Raw genomic sequence first — 14,657 nt, 5'->3', positions numbered from 1 at the left:
AAGAGATGGTTAACCATCGATGAGTCGAAATACCGAGCACATTAAATACCTAGAATAGACACTCGTGCGTCACATTTGTCGCTTCCGACGCCGTTGTCAACCTCGCAAGAGTATCTACCGGCCGCCTCCATGCGGTCGGAGTTCAGAACCTCCAGAATGCAGGACGTGTCTGTGGTGATAACGTTGTACTGATAGGAGGCCCAAATGAGTTTGCCGTCTTTCTTCCAGGTCAGAGTGACTCTCGGGGTCCCGGCGAACGTGACCTCCAGCCTCAGAGGTTTTCCCTTCTCCACGCTCACGTCCCGCAGCTTCTTCACGAAGTGGACCGGCTCTGGGAGAAGCAATCTCGGTTACATCACCTCGTACTCCGGACCGCGGGGGCGGCGGATCCGTCGCACCAACAAACCTTTGACGGTCAGGTAAACGGGGCGGCTCTCCTTTCCTGCCTCGTTAATGACCTGGCAGGTGTACTCGCCGCCGTGCGCTTTCTCCACTCGGTGGAGCACCAGGGTGGCGAGGTCGTCCTTCATGGAGATCTCGCAGCCCCTCCCGTCCTGCATCTCTCTGGTTCCCCTGAACCATTTGACCTTGAGCGGCGCGCTGCCTCTCACTTTAGCCGAGAAAGAAACGCTCTTGCCGGGCAGCGTCTCCTTGGCCTCGGGGGTTTGGACAAAAGAGGGCGGCTCTGATTTCAAATAGGAGAAGGATGTTTGTCAGGGAACCTCTGAGTTTCCCGCCTGAAGAAGAACCCCGTGTCCCTTTGACACCAACTCACCTGTCACGTTCATCGAAGCGCTCGTCTCGCTGCTTCCCGCAGCGTTGACGGCTTTGCACGTGTATTTTCCGGAATCGTCCATCCGGATCCTGGGAACTCTCAGCCTGCAGTTATTATCGATGCAGCTGATGTCGTAGTTCGGCCCGCTCCTGATCTCCCGGCCGTTGTGGAACCAAGAGGTGGTTAGCGGCGTGGAGCCGGCGACTTTGCACTCCATCTCTCCGGGTTTACCGACTACGAGGTGGGTGTCCCTCAACTTTCTGATAAAGCTCGGGGGAATCGACTTATCTATCGATCGAAAGAGATCAGAGAAAGGTAAGACGGTGTTTTCCGCGACCCGGCGGTTGCGGATATCGGCGCTTTCTAAAAGGCCACTAACCTGAGACCGAGAGCTGAGTCGTGAAGGAGGAAGAGCCGATAGGGTTGGAAACCTCTAACCTGTACTCTCCCGAGTCGCTTTTATCGGCCGACCGAATCTTCAGGCACGCAACTTTCTTAGCGAGAGACATCTGGAACTTGGCACTACCGGAGAGCTCTTTGTTCTCCTTGAACCACCGAGTTTTAAGGTCCGGGGAGCCGGAAACTGTGATTTCGAGAGCCGCGTTCTCTCCCGACTTCACATTCAAAGACTCGGGGCCGTCGACAACGGAAGCGGGCTCTGGAAATTGGGAAAGGTGGTGAAATGACAGCATCGCTGACTAAGATATTATTCAGGTCAAGAGAGCCACAAACCTAGAACCGTGACATGGGAGACGCACTCCACCACCCCTGAGTCGTTCCTCAGCTGGCAGGTGTATTTGCCTGCAGTGGTGGAGTCGGCCTTGGGCACGATCAGCGTGACAACGTTGTTCTCAAAGGTGATCCTCCTGTTGTCGCCGTCTCTAAGAGTGTGATCTTTGTCTTGGACCCAGGACACCGTCAACGGCTCGGAGCCTTTCACGGCGGCGGTGAGCGTTAGCTGCTCGCCGCACCTCACCGACTGGTCCGCCAGCTTCTTGACGAACGCCGGTTGCTCTAGATGATGATGAGATGATCAGAGGTGAGGAGACACGGCGGCAGAAAGCTCTGAGGAAACGGCCTTTGACCGCCAACAAACCTTTGAGACTAACGGTAGTGCGGCAGAATTCACATCCCACATTGTTTGAAGCCCTGCACTCATAGAGGCCCACGTCCTCCTGCTCCAGTTTCATGATGTGAAGAGTGGCCGAACCGCCCTCACTGACCATTTTGTACTTCCTGCTCTCCACCAGCGGCCGTCTGTCTCTGTACCAGTTCACCTGGAAAGGCGGCGTGCCGTACAGCTCGCAGTGCAGGCTAGCATCTCTCCCTTTCACACCCTCCACTGGGTTTGGAGTTTTGATAAAAGATGGGGACTCTGGAAAATATGGTGAGATACATCAACAGGCTTGTCTGTTAGAGAGGAGTCCTCACGAGCTCAAACCCATGCGAGACGGGGTCGTCCACGGTACGATGTAAAAACGGTATCCAAATTCATGCTCCGACAGGCGGAAGTCGTGCGGACATCTGAGACGCTAGCATGACAAGGAGGGTCACCCCGAAAAAAAAAAAAAACAAAAGTAAACTTTGAAACCGGAGGTGAAAAATAGCAGGCTTTAGCATTTTGATTTTTTTTTTTCTTTTTCATGCAACTCGAATCCAAAAACGGTTGCGGAACAGACGAGGGCTGTGTGGAATCTCTGACCTTGGACGGTGAAGATAGTGCTGCAGCTCACGCTGCCCGCATCGTTCTGAGCCTCACAGGTGTACACGCCGTTATCCTCAAACCTTGTGGAACGCAGCTGGAGATACGCCGTGGAGTCAACAAACATGGTCTTGTAGTTGTCCCCTTGGGTTATCTTTTCATCGTTCTTGTACCAGCACATTTTCAGGGAATCTGAGCTGGTGACCTTGCATTCAAGGCGGTGACCTTCACAAAGCTTTACAAAGGTAGCGGGAGGCAATTTCTGGACAAAGCGTGGTGGTTCTGCGAAGTCAAAACAATACGGGGTTACTATCGTCAGCGGGGATCGTTTAGGAAAGCACATACCGGCCGGGCGGCGCCCAAACATTCCTGCAAAGGACACCGATGCAGCTGGTCAAGAGGAGAAGTCAACGTCAATAAAGAGTTGCGGTAAAAAGAAAAAGAGAAACATTTGAGGTGATGATGACGCAGGTGGACAAAAAAAGAAAAAGGTCCAACCTTTCACCAACAACTCTGCGGTGCTTCTCGCTGCGCCTGCTTGGTTGCAAACTTGGCAAGAGTAAACTCCGGAGTGGTGAATGGCGACAGGCTGCAGCTGCAGCGTGCTAGCATACTCCTCCGGCCTGATGGAGCACGACGGCCCGCCGACCAGCTCCGAGTCATCCTTCAGCCATTTAACCGTAAACGGAGGAGTTCCTTCGAAGGCGCTTCTGAAGGTTACGGTGGACTTTACGACAGCAGCCTGTGACTCGGGTGCCACTACGAATCGCGGTGGCACTAAAACCCAACACAGAAAATATATGATGAAGAACCTCTGAGATTAACCAAGTTATAAGACTCGTCACACTCGGACACGCAAACCTTTGGCGGTAAGAACTCCGCTGCTCGTGCAGCTGCCCGCCCGGTTGGTGATGGTGCAGGAGTATTCTCCCGTGTCGTCGCTCTGGCTCAGTTTCAACTCCAGGGACACGGTGTTGTCAACGTGCCGGAGCTTATACTTGGCGCCCTCTGTGATGGCTTGTTTTCCTTTGCTCCATTCAACTGATAGCGGAAGAGAGCCGGCCACTTTGCACTCCAGCGTGGCCACTGAGCCCATGAGAGCCTGAATGTTTGTTAATTTCCTCAAGAAAGTCGGAGGAACTTGTTCTTCTGTTTAAATAAACATCGACAGACCGTTAAAGGTAGAGGAACAATGCAGTTCGGACAGGAGCGCGGTCGGGGATAGAAATTTACAAACCTAAAACCACCAGCGTCATTTTACAACTACAAGTTCCAACAGAGTTAGTGGCTTGGAACAGATATTCTCCGCCGTCCTCCAGCTCTGCTGTCTGGATGTTCAGACTGCTGTGCTGATTTTCATGGCAGAGCTTGTACTTTCTACCCGGCTGAAGCTCTTTGCCATTTTTGCTCCATTTCACGTTCATCTCCTGACTGCCGGTTACTCTGCACTCCAGACTGACCGGATCTCCACGAGTCACACTGACAGTCTCTGGCTTGTCGTGGACGGTAGGCGGTTCTACGACACCAGAGAGAAACGGTACGTGACCCGTTAGTCCGGCTTCCGTTGGGCACCGGGGACGAGGAGCATGCGTGAAACAGAGATACCTCGAACAACGAGCGTGGCGAAGCATTTTTCCTGCCCCGCCTCGTTGACCACTTGGCAGGAGTACTTTCCTCCGTGGCGGGCCTCGCAGGCGGGGATCTGGAGAGTGGCCTCTCCGTTCTCAAGGGCCGTTCTGACCGTCGGATCCTCCGAGATCCATTTCTCGTCTTTTTGCCACTGAACGGAAAGGGGCGCTGAACCTTCAAGGGTGCAGTGAAAGACTGCGGCATCACCCAGAACAGTGGCCATGTTTTCTATCTTCTTAACAAATGTTGGAGGGACTGATAGAAGTGAAAGATATTGTTAAACCGCTGCCGACGCAGTCGAGCGGGAATGTGCAAATACCCGAAACACCAACCTTTCATCCTCAAAGCCGCGGAGCAAGTGCAACTTCCGACCTCATTAGCCACGATGCACCGGTAGGTACCGACGTCTTGTGGTCTGCAGTCCTGGACTGTCAAACTCAAATTTCTACCGTCAACAATAGCATACTTTTGGCTGGATGTGATTGGTTTGTTCTCTCTGAGCCACGTGACCTTAAAGGGGGCGCTTCCCGCCACTTTGCAAGCAAACGCGGCAGCAAAACCCGTAACAACTTCCAGGGAGGCGAGCTCTTCGTCAAACACCGGAGGCTCTGGAATATAACAAAGCGAGTCAGGTTTTGTTTTGCTCTTTTCCAGCTGGCCAGCACCTTTCAAAAGAGTCTCGATCTGAAACTAACCTTTCACTTTGAGTTTGACGGTACAGCTCTCGGTGCCCGCTTCATTGCGAGCCTCACAGAAGTACTTCCCATTGTCATCCTCACTAACTTGGCAGACGTCTAACGTGGCGACCGAGTCGACAAATTGCATCTGGTGTTTGAGACTTTGCTGAATCTCCGCAGCGTCTCTAAACCAACGCACGAAAATCTGCGGCGTTCCAGCCACCTTACATTCAAACCGGAGTGTCTCTCCTGCCTTCACAACTGCTAAACCCTCAGGCCTTTGAATGAAACTGGGCGGCTCTGAAAACCAAAGAGGGGAGTCATGTTTAAGACATTATCTTTACAGTTTAGTTAAATTGATGCAGAGCAGAAGCTATAAATGACCTTTGACCAGGAGCGTGGCTTTGCACGACGCGGAGCCAACATCGTTCTTTATGTGGCAGATATAATCTCCGGAGTCTAGCACATTGACGCAGAAGAGTTCCAAGGAGCTGGAGACATCGTCCCTCACCACAGAGCAGGTGAAGTCAGACCTGATCTGCTTCCTGTTCTTGAACCACTGGATCGTCAGCGGCGGCGTGCCGGAGACGCCGACGTCAAACCTAGCCTTCGACCCGGGCAACACGCTCAAAGACTCGGGCATTTCAAGAACGTACGGGGCTTCTGTTGGAGGACAAACACGCATCACACAACCTGGCATCGTATTTGCGTGAGGCAAGCGCAGCAAAGCCTCCTCTGACCTTTGACAAACAAACGGCTGGAACAGCGAACCGCCCCCGCTTTGTTTTCAGCCACGCAGGTGTAGCTGCCACCGTCTCTGCTCTCGAGACGCCGGATTTCCAGGAACGCGACGTTTTCAAAGAAGGTACTTTGGTATTTGTCATCGGTCTGGACCTCTTGGTTGTCTTTGAACCACTGAATCTTCATTGGCTGGGATCCGGACAGAAGACACTCCAGATGAGCTAAAGAGCCTTTGACGCCTTCGATCTCCTTCAGTTTTCGTGTGAAAGTCGGTTTAAAGATCTGATCTATAAGTAAATACAGTACAAAAACCGACTTTCAAGCATGTGACTGGAAAAAAGATACTTGTCAAAGACGCTGAAGAAGAACTAACCCAAGACAAGTATTTCCGCCTGACAAGAGCTGCGTCCGGCGTCATTCACGACCTCAAAGACGTAGTCGCCGGCGTCTCCTTTCTCCGATTTAACGATTGTTAGCGCAGAGCCGGTGTCCGAGCACTGCACTTTGTATCTCTGGCCTGTTCTCAGCTCCTTCCCCCCCCTGGTCCACTTGGACCTCAGCGGTTTAGTTCCCGAGAACCTGCAGTGCAGCGTGGCCGGGTCGCCCTGCGTGACGCCGACAGACTCGGTATGCTCTAAAATCCTCGCTGGTTCTGGGAGAACACAAGTGACCGGAATGAGCGATGAGGACGGTGTTAGTACCAGAGAAGCGCAAGAGAAAGACAGCAGCCATTAACAAGGAAGCAGAGCCACGAAGATCCGACAAACCTGTTACGAGGAGGACGGCGGCACATCTCCGAGTCCCGGCGTCATTGGTCGCCTGGCAGAAATATTTCCCGCCGTGTGACAATTGAGCATTTTCCAAAGTAAGTGTGACAGTGTTGTTCTCAAAGGAGGTCTTAATGTGCTCATCGTCCGTGACCTCACGGTCATCCTTGATCCAGCAGACGTTCAGGGGAAGTGACCCGGACAATTTGCACTTCATGGTGACCTCTGACCCCGCAGTGCACGACACGTCCGCTAGACTCTCGACAAACGACGGCGGTTCTAGTGGGAAAAGACCAGTTATCAGACTGCAAAGTGTCCACGTCGCAGACGTCGACGCTGCCCGGAGAAGAAACCGCTCACACGACTTTTATGACACAATTAAATAACACAAAAAAATAAAGCCCATCAATGTTAGCCTGTCACTGGTCGGTCAATAATTCAGTTTTTTTGTGAAACCGTTCCGGTGGGACTACTTTTAGAATACGATGGGAAAACATCTCCTTGAAGGGAAGTGCATGCATCCGGATCGTACCAGACGAAATGAGAAAAATGGCGAATGTTCATCTCATTATCAAATAATAGAAACATCCGAAGTCGAACTCAGGGTTCACGTCAATTGCCGAATTTACAGGAATTTGATGTCACCTGGACTCGGTTGTAGAATTTTCTAAGACGGGACTCCGAACGCTCGGTCTGAGCCAATCACATCGACCCGGCTTTTACGGGATGACCCGGGCTTCACTTTTAGACCCGCCAGGTCCAAAAGCGGATGTGGATAAATCAGAGTCCTTGAACTAACCTTTGAGAGAAATCTGGCAAGTGCAAGATGTGTCTCCAACATCATTTGCGACGCAGCAGCGGATTGTTCCTGCGTCTCCACTTTCACAGTTTGTGATCTGAAGCTTGACGGTGTCGTCCTCAACACTGATCTTATGCCTTTTGTCATTTCTGACCAGCTTATCATTGCAGAAAATACTGACTTCAAACGGAGCGGAGCCCGAAATACTTCCCTCCAAAATAATGTCGGCTCCTGGCAAAAGCTGACAGAATTCAAACGGCCTCACAAACAAAGGAGGTTCTACGGGGAAGAAATGATAAGTGTCAAGACATCAAGAGGACAGTCGGGGTTTCTGTCTGATCCACATCGCCGCTAGAAACAGTCAAGATGCCCGACTCTCATCGGCGGTTTCCGAGGGCTTTAGTGACTTTGGTCCCTCGTCTGTCAGTCCTCCGGTATCTTGTATGGACTGAACATGACAGAGGTTCTCCTCTCTGACCCGACGGGCCGCCTTGGCTACTAACCCCGGAAGACATGCTCCCGCCGCCCGCTATAAAAGACTGAGTGTTTAATGCGGGATTCACCGGTTCACCGACTACATGCTCCCTCGCTGATGAACTAAACGCTAAACCTAGAAAGCTTCGACCAAGCGCTTCTTGGAAGGAGCGTCTACATCTTTCCAAAACAGTGTGGATCAGACGGATGTCTACAGTTTGGACGGGAAACAAACCTTTCACTGTGACCGAGCTGCTACACTGGTCTCTGCCGGCATCGCTGGATGCCACGCAGACATAATCCCCGCTGTCTTCCACCGCACAGCTGTCTATCTCCAGATACGCCAGCGAGCCATCGAACGATATCGTGTGTCTGGGGTCTGTCTTTATCTCTTCCCCATTCCTCAACCATGAGGTAGAAATGACGGGGGTGCCCTGCACTTTGCAGGACAACTTGAGAGATTGTCCCGATCTCAACAGCCTCGATGGCTCAAACTTCGTGGTAAATGTCGGGGATTCTGTGAATTAACAGCAGCAAACATGATAAAGCCAAGAGGTTATGTAAAAAGATCGGGTCAGGTCTGTGGAAGAAAGAGTCAAACTGCACCTTTTACAAAGAGGACGGCAGTGTAGTCCACCTTCCCGGCATCGTTGGACACTTGACAAGTGTATTTGGCAGAGTCACTGGGTTTCACAGAGTGAAGCTCCAAGGAGCTGGAGCAGGACTCTTTCTTTATCAAACATTTTCCGCCGGTGAAAATCTCCTTCTCCTCTCTGAACCATTTGACGACCAGCGGGGCGGATCCTGTAAAGGCTGCGCTTAAGACAGCAACTGACCCCGGGGAAATGTCCTGGGACTCGGGCGTGCTTGTGAAGACCGGAGGCTCTGAATGGGGAGGGGGGTTCAATTATTCCCGGGTTTATCAAATATCTTAACACGTTTCATGTTAAATGTGGCGATTCTAACCTTTGACTGACAGAGTGCCACTAGTCTCTTTGTTCCCGGCATCATTAGACACCCTGCAGGTATAAACGCCGCCGTCTGCCTGCTGCAGACCGGTTATCTCCAAAGAGGCTTTGCGTTCGCTGAAGTCGAGTTTGTATTTGTCGCCGCTCTGAAGTTCTTTACTGTCTTTAAACCAAGAAACACGCATCGGCTGAGATCCAGACACTCTGCAGTCCAGGGTCACGTGACCTCCGATGTTTCCGTCGACTTTCTTGAGTAATTTGGTGAAGGAAGGCGGAAGCGCTCGGTCTGGGGAGATACGCATCGTCAATCGGCACCGCTCTATCTGCCACCTGTCATAAAGTGCAGGCGAGAGGGTGAAACTAACCGATGACAGTAACCGTGCAGGTGCACTGGTCTTTCCCGACTTTGTTGGACACCTCGATCCTGTACTCCGAAGTGTCTCGTTTATCCGCCTCGAGAATCTTGAGGATGGCGGCGTTCTCCTTCGTACTGGTTTTGTATTTGCGGCCGCTGACCATCTCCTTATCATCTTTGAACCATTTCACTTTGAGTTCCGGGGTCCCGGAGATGGTGCACTCGAGTGTCACAGAATCACCCGCTGTCACACTGACGGCCTGTAATTTCTCTAAGATCCTAGCGGGCTCTAAAATACCAAAGGATATTGAAGACTTGACATTCATCCCGACTGAAACACAGGAATACTTGCAAGGAGTAGGAACATGGTCCAACCTTGTACTGTTAAGACGGCGTCACATTTCTGCCGCCCGGCCTCATTCTCCACTTGGCAAGTGTACTTTCCGGCATGTTTCATTTCAATGGCAGAGAAAGAAATACAAGCAATGTGGTTCTCAAAAGTCATTTTTACATTGGGATCGTCATCTCTGAGTTGCGCGGCGTCTTTCATCCATTTGACAGCGATGGGAGCGGAGCCTTTTATCACCCCTTGTACTTTAACAGAATTTCCCAGCACGGCGGTCACGTTCTCCATCCTCTTGGAGAACATCGGCGGCTCTGCAATAACAGTGTTCAAACAACGATGACGATCGCCCTACAAGATTACATTTCGCCGAAGTTTTTTAGTCACTAACCTTTCAGTTTAGCCAAAGATCTGGAGGCTGCGGAGCCGACCTCGTTCGATAAGACACATTCATATTCACCAATGTCTGCGCTCTCGAAAGACTGGATCTCCAGAGAGGCCAGGGAGCCCTCAGACAACATTCTGTATTTCTTGTCTGCAGAAAGGCGCTTCTTGTTCTTTTTCCATGCTACGTCAAGTGGGGGAGAACCTGCGATCTCACAGTGCAATATGGCTACGGATCCTCTGATCGTATCTAAGGGCAGTAACTCCTTTCGAAACGACGGCGGCTCTAAAGGGGAACAGACGCCTCAGTTATACTCGGTGGATGAAAGCGTCCGACGACGTCTCCGATCGCCAAACGGACGATCCTAACACACCTTTCACCGTGACTTTAGTGCTGCAGCTCTCACAGCCGGACTCATTGAGAACCTCGCAGGTGTAGTTTCCCGCATCGCTCGGCCCGACCTCTCGTAGCTCCAGGGAGGCAAGACCGTCTCTCAGACTGATACCATGTCTGCCGCCGGCAGACAGTTCACTGTCATTAAAGAACCAGCTGGTGTGGAGTTCAGGAGATCCTTTGACAGAGCACTGAAGGCATGCTGTTGCGCCTTGCTTCCAGATGGTGGCAGCCTCCAGCCTCTTTACAAAGACTGGCGGCTCTGATGGTGCAAGCATTTAAAAAGAGCGACTTGAAGACAAAGACCGATACAAGTTCCCTGCATTGGGAAAAAAGAGGTTGAACACAAGGACACTGCAAGCTTACTTGATGGCACTTACCTTGGACCTTCACCGAAGTGCTGCAAGTTGCACTGCCCGCAGCATTTGTCACTGTGCAAACATATTTCCCACAATCTTTCAGTGCGGTCTTAAGGATATCAAGAGTGACCGTTTTCGCCTCAAAGGATAGTTTACAATCTGGAGACTGGTGGACCTTTCGACCATCTCTGGTCCAGGTGACAGTCACTCCATGGTCCTCGTCCACCTGACACTCCAGATGGAGAGAGCCTCCGACCACTGCCACCACTTGCCCCAGAGGCTTCACAAAGTTGGGCTTGTCAATCACACACAGCTGTGCGCTGCATTCGGCCGACCCGACGTCGTTAGTCACCTTGCAAAGGAAAACCCCCTGGTCGGCGGGCTCGGCTCTTGAGATCTCAAGCGAGTGCGTATTCTTTTCACATGAGGTACGATAGTGAGCAGGGATCGACTGGTTGTCTTTGAGCCAGACAACGTTCACAGGGGCAGATGCTGCCACCACACACTGCATCACTGCACTCTTTCCAACAAACACAGTCTGAGGGTCAGGTCTAGTGATAAAGGTCGGGGGGATTTGTTCTATAAAAATTCAGAAGAGAAACATGTAAGATGGAACACGTCACCAACCGAGCGGCCGATAAAAAGAAGCAACGATGACAATACGGTCTGCCATCGAGCAAAGGAACCGCACGGGACACCTTTTAGGACCTTCTCAAGATCAAGAACGCCCCCAAATCGAGCGAGGAGGAAACAGCAAGCGTGTGCTTACCTGTCATGCTGAGAGAGGCGGAGCACTCGTCACTGCCGTGCCTGTTGGAGGCCCTGCAGGTGTATTCTCCACAGTCATCCCTGCTCGGACTCAGGATCTCCAGATAGGAAGAGGTGATGCGGCTGATGATCCGGTACTTTTCGTTCTCCTTGATGGTTCGCCCATCTTTAAACCACTTGAATGTAACATGCGGGGCGTCTTCCACCTCACACTCAAACCTGGCGGTGCTGCCGAGGTTGATGACCAGGGGGACCACTTTGTGCCTGAAAACAGGCATCGCTGTTCAGGAGAGAAGGACGAAAACAAAAAACAGACGTCAAACACTCGCATTCTTTCATAATGATACAACCTGGAATGTTGCTTGTGGAGGAAATGAACCTGAGATGGAAAGAAATTACTTGGTGGTGACTGTGAGGGAACGAAAATGATTGAATGGTTTAGTATGAAGTGACCGTGAGGGAAAGAGTCTCTGGAGGATGGTCATGCAGAGGAGGAATGGACCGGGAATGCACTTTTTAAAGATATGATGTGAAAGGTGATTGGTTGGAGAGGAAGAGGAGTGAAGGTGAGTTGACGAGTGCTCGAGTGGAGATGAGGAAGCCCCTGATGTCTGGCGAAAACCTCAAACCTCAACATTTTACATCACGAAAATGAAAAAGGAAAAGGCAAGTCGGCCAGTGTCGGTGCAGTTTAAGGTTTGCAGACAACGGGACTTCACTGCCTGAGGTTAGTCGATGATTTCAAACAGCTGTCCATCATCCAACCTCTTGAGACTACTTTGAGTCTTGTCGATGTTGCTGTCTTGCCGGCATCGTTCTCTGCTTCACAGGTATATTCCCCTTGATGCTTCTCCTGAATAACCTCATTGATAATTAGGCTGAACGTGTCCCGATCTTTACAACAAGTGAACTCTTTGCCAGGTTTTACCAACCGTCCATTTAAAAGCCAGTTAACTTTGCTTACAAATTTGATTGTGGTGGTAAGAACAGCCTTGTGGTTTTCCTCAGCACAAACCTCCTCCAAAGGAACAATCACAACCGGGTCGTCTACCAGACTGTCCGAGGACTCGCTGACGATGACGGCCTCTGACAGATACTCCTCCCTGCTTTCTCTGTGTATGAAAACATCAACATGTTCTGTAGGAATCTGTCCCTGTGGGACTTTGGCGTCGGCATCAGCGACAGCGCTTGCCCTCTCCGACTCCACTGTCCTCCCGACCGCCAGCCTGGACTCGTAAACGTGACTCTGGACTTTTGTACTTTGCAGAGTTGCTTCCATTTTGAAAGAGGCCGATTGAGATTCCGTTGGAGGAAACCCCACGGCGCTTTCTGCCACCGTCACTGTGTCGACCACTGATGACATCACCTCCTTGCCGAGCGCGGAGGAAACAAGTGCTTTCTGAGGCCGGTCGATTGTGCCGGTGCCCGGTCGCTCCGATGTGAGACACTGCTGCTCCTGAAACATCAGAGCGTGCAGAGCAACCTCCAGTTCAGACCTCAGGTTTGCTGTCTGAGGATATTCACCTTCAAAGGACAAAGTGACCTCCATGGGGGCGTCTGGGGATGTAATCATGTAGGTATACCTGGTGTGCCTGGGTTCTCTCAGAACCCTCACCTCCTGCACCTCCACTGACTCTAACTTTCCTACAACATTAGCCAGTAAGACTGGCTGGTCACTTGCTACAGCAGACTGGAGAGCATTCCTGAGCTGGTGCCGTATATTCACGTTTGAATGTTTGGGAATTTGAATGATGAAGCGCAGCTCTTTGGGTAGAGCATGCATGTCCAGTGACTCGTGGACAAACAGAGCTTCTTTGGGTTGGGTTGTCATGCTGACAGTTGAGCCCACAGAGGATCCGATCTCACTCGACTGCTCTCCAACCAGGACTTGTTTTTCTTCGAGCAACACTGACTGACGGACTGACTGACCCTCCTGTATTTGGACTGCAAAGTCCCGTTCGGCAGCCTTTAGGATTGTGCAGCTTTCGGTCGCCACTGCCTTCTCTTCTATGAAGATGGGCTTTTTGGGAATTTTAGGCTCCGTCTTGATCTCGGGTCTGAATTTTTCATGGGTTTGAAGGCCAGTTGTATGACCCTCCTCCAGAGCCTGAATGTCTGTGACATTCAGTGAATGCATGATGTTCCAGTAGTCCTCTTTCTGGACTATCGCATGCTGCTGTTTGGCATCTGCGCTGAAAGGGACCTCCTTAGGCAGCTGTATGGGTTGGCAGCAGACGGGGAGGATCTTTGAACTTTTGGGCTCGGTGCGAGAACGTGACTGAACCCCTTCCAGGGACGCCTCCAGGTCTTTGTGAAAATCGGCAGTCATCTCTCGTCTCTCCTCTGAAATGGCTGCATGCCTCTGAGCCTTTTCGTCCTTCTGACTTGCCATCATCAGGTCGGGTTTGGTAATGATCAGTAGGCCCTCTTTTTGCAGAGTTGAGAGAGCATTCATAGACTGGAGGTACTGTGCTGGTGGAAGCTCCTTTCTGGGCTGAACGGACTCCGCATCAGTCTTCATTAAGATCCGTGTGGTTTCCTCACACACCACAGTCCTCTGGTCCTCCTGACTCACTGAATGCAACAGAGTTGGACTCTTCCTCACGTCCGCCTGCTCTTTGGTAGGTTTCTCAATGTTGAACCTTCCCTCAGATTGTAAAGTGTCCAGATCGCTTATGACCTGCAACTTCAGGAGTCGTTCTCCTTCTCGGTGCGACTGCAGACACACGGAAGTTGCCAATCTTGGTAGCAGTCCTGCCTGCTCACCCTGGAGCTGATACGTCTCCTCAGCAGTAAGCGCTGACTTGTAAACCCTGTCTTTGCCCGGACTGATCTTCTCCTGCACGGGAGTGTGGATTTCAAAAGGCTGCTCTTTGGACAGTGCCATTGCGGTTTCACTCAGGGGCGCAGAAGCCGGTTCCTGTTGCTCTTTCTGGACCCTTTGTTCAACGGGTGCATCTAAACCTGGCAGGTGCTGGCAGTGTCTTTCTGTGATGACCTCTTGCCCGGTGGACTGAGCAGAATATAAAATTTTGACTCCTTCTGTCACTCGGAAACTCTTTTCCTCTTCCGGTCTGTGACAAACGCCTGAGGATTCACCCAGGATGGGGAGGGTAGACCATACCTGCTGACCACTGACAGTATGCCTGGGTTCAGTCACGGTCTTCACACTCTCAGGTGAGCGGTCCTTCAAGGCCTCGGTTCTCACCGTAGTGAGCGGGAGGACCTCTTCTGTGGTAGCTGACAGGACCTTTAACAGCCGCTCTTTGCCAAGGTCGTGCTCCACCAGCTCGGGGCTGAGGATCCGCTCGGAGTGCCGCTCGGTGATCTTTTGACTTTCCTGAACGGACGATGAGAAAGTGGCCATGTGAATCTGTTTGACAGGAACGGCGGAGCTCTGCGGGGGTCGGCCAGGAACCGTGGACACCGTCTCCTGGACGTTGTGACCCTGAAGCACCGCGGCCTGGCGGGTGACCTGCTCGAGATGCAGCGTGGCAGCCGAGATGTCAAGCTCTCCGAGTG

At 51.7% G+C, this 14,657-nt stretch overlaps 2 protein-coding genes across 3 annotated transcripts in view; both read right to left on the bottom strand.

Annotated features, from left to right (window-relative positions):
• Positions 1-14,657, bottom strand: part of LOC147235142 (titin-like) — a 155,954-nt gene that overhangs the window by 114,256 nt on the left and 27,041 nt on the right. The window contains exons 39-56 of one of the 2 annotated variants that reach the window (XM_086146018.1): positions 11,137-11,415; positions 10,389-10,946; positions 9,989-10,270; positions 9,622-9,900; positions 9,263-9,544; positions 8,898-9,176; positions 8,531-8,818; positions 8,171-8,449; positions 7,800-8,081; positions 7,091-7,369; positions 6,292-6,570; positions 2,478-2,759; positions 1,872-2,150; positions 1,508-1,789; positions 1,155-1,433; positions 776-1,063; positions 407-685; positions 50-331 (exon numbers count right to left, since the gene is read on the bottom strand). In XM_086146018.1, the coding sequence (XP_086002144.1) occupies positions 50-331; positions 407-685; positions 776-1,063; positions 1,155-1,433; positions 1,508-1,789; positions 1,872-2,150; positions 2,478-2,759; positions 6,292-6,570; positions 7,091-7,369; positions 7,800-8,081; positions 8,171-8,449; positions 8,531-8,818; positions 8,898-9,176; positions 9,263-9,544; positions 9,622-9,900; positions 9,989-10,270; positions 10,389-10,946; positions 11,137-11,415 (5,337 nt within the window). The remainder of the gene's footprint in view (positions 1-49; positions 332-406; positions 686-775; positions 1,064-1,154; positions 1,434-1,507; positions 1,790-1,871; positions 2,151-2,477; positions 2,760-6,291; positions 6,571-7,090; positions 7,370-7,799; positions 8,082-8,170; positions 8,450-8,530; positions 8,819-8,897; positions 9,177-9,262; positions 9,545-9,621; positions 9,901-9,988; positions 10,271-10,388; positions 10,947-11,136; positions 11,416-14,657) is intronic. The other variant, XM_086146019.1, reaches the window with a different exon arrangement.
• LOC147235143 (titin-like) lies at positions 3,319-5,710 on the bottom strand. Its single transcript, XM_086146071.1, has 7 exons — positions 5,524-5,710; positions 5,168-5,446; positions 4,802-5,083; positions 4,439-4,714; positions 4,083-4,361; positions 3,755-3,993; positions 3,319-3,579 (listed from the first exon to the last, which is right to left on the bottom strand). The coding sequence occupies exons 1-7, from the start codon at positions 5,708-5,710 to the stop codon at positions 3,319-3,321; spliced, it is 1,803 nt and encodes a 600-aa protein (XP_086002197.1).

This window comes from Fistularia commersonii, chromosome 4, assembly GCF_037954325.1.
Source record: "Fistularia commersonii isolate RoL2024-O1a breed Wild chromosome 4, RoL_Fcom_v1.0, whole genome shotgun sequence".
Taxonomy (NCBI): domain Eukaryota; kingdom Metazoa; phylum Chordata; class Actinopteri; order Syngnathiformes; family Fistulariidae; genus Fistularia; species Fistularia commersonii.
Note: the sequence above shows the minus strand (reverse complement) of the source record. Positions and strands in the feature narration are given on the sequence as shown.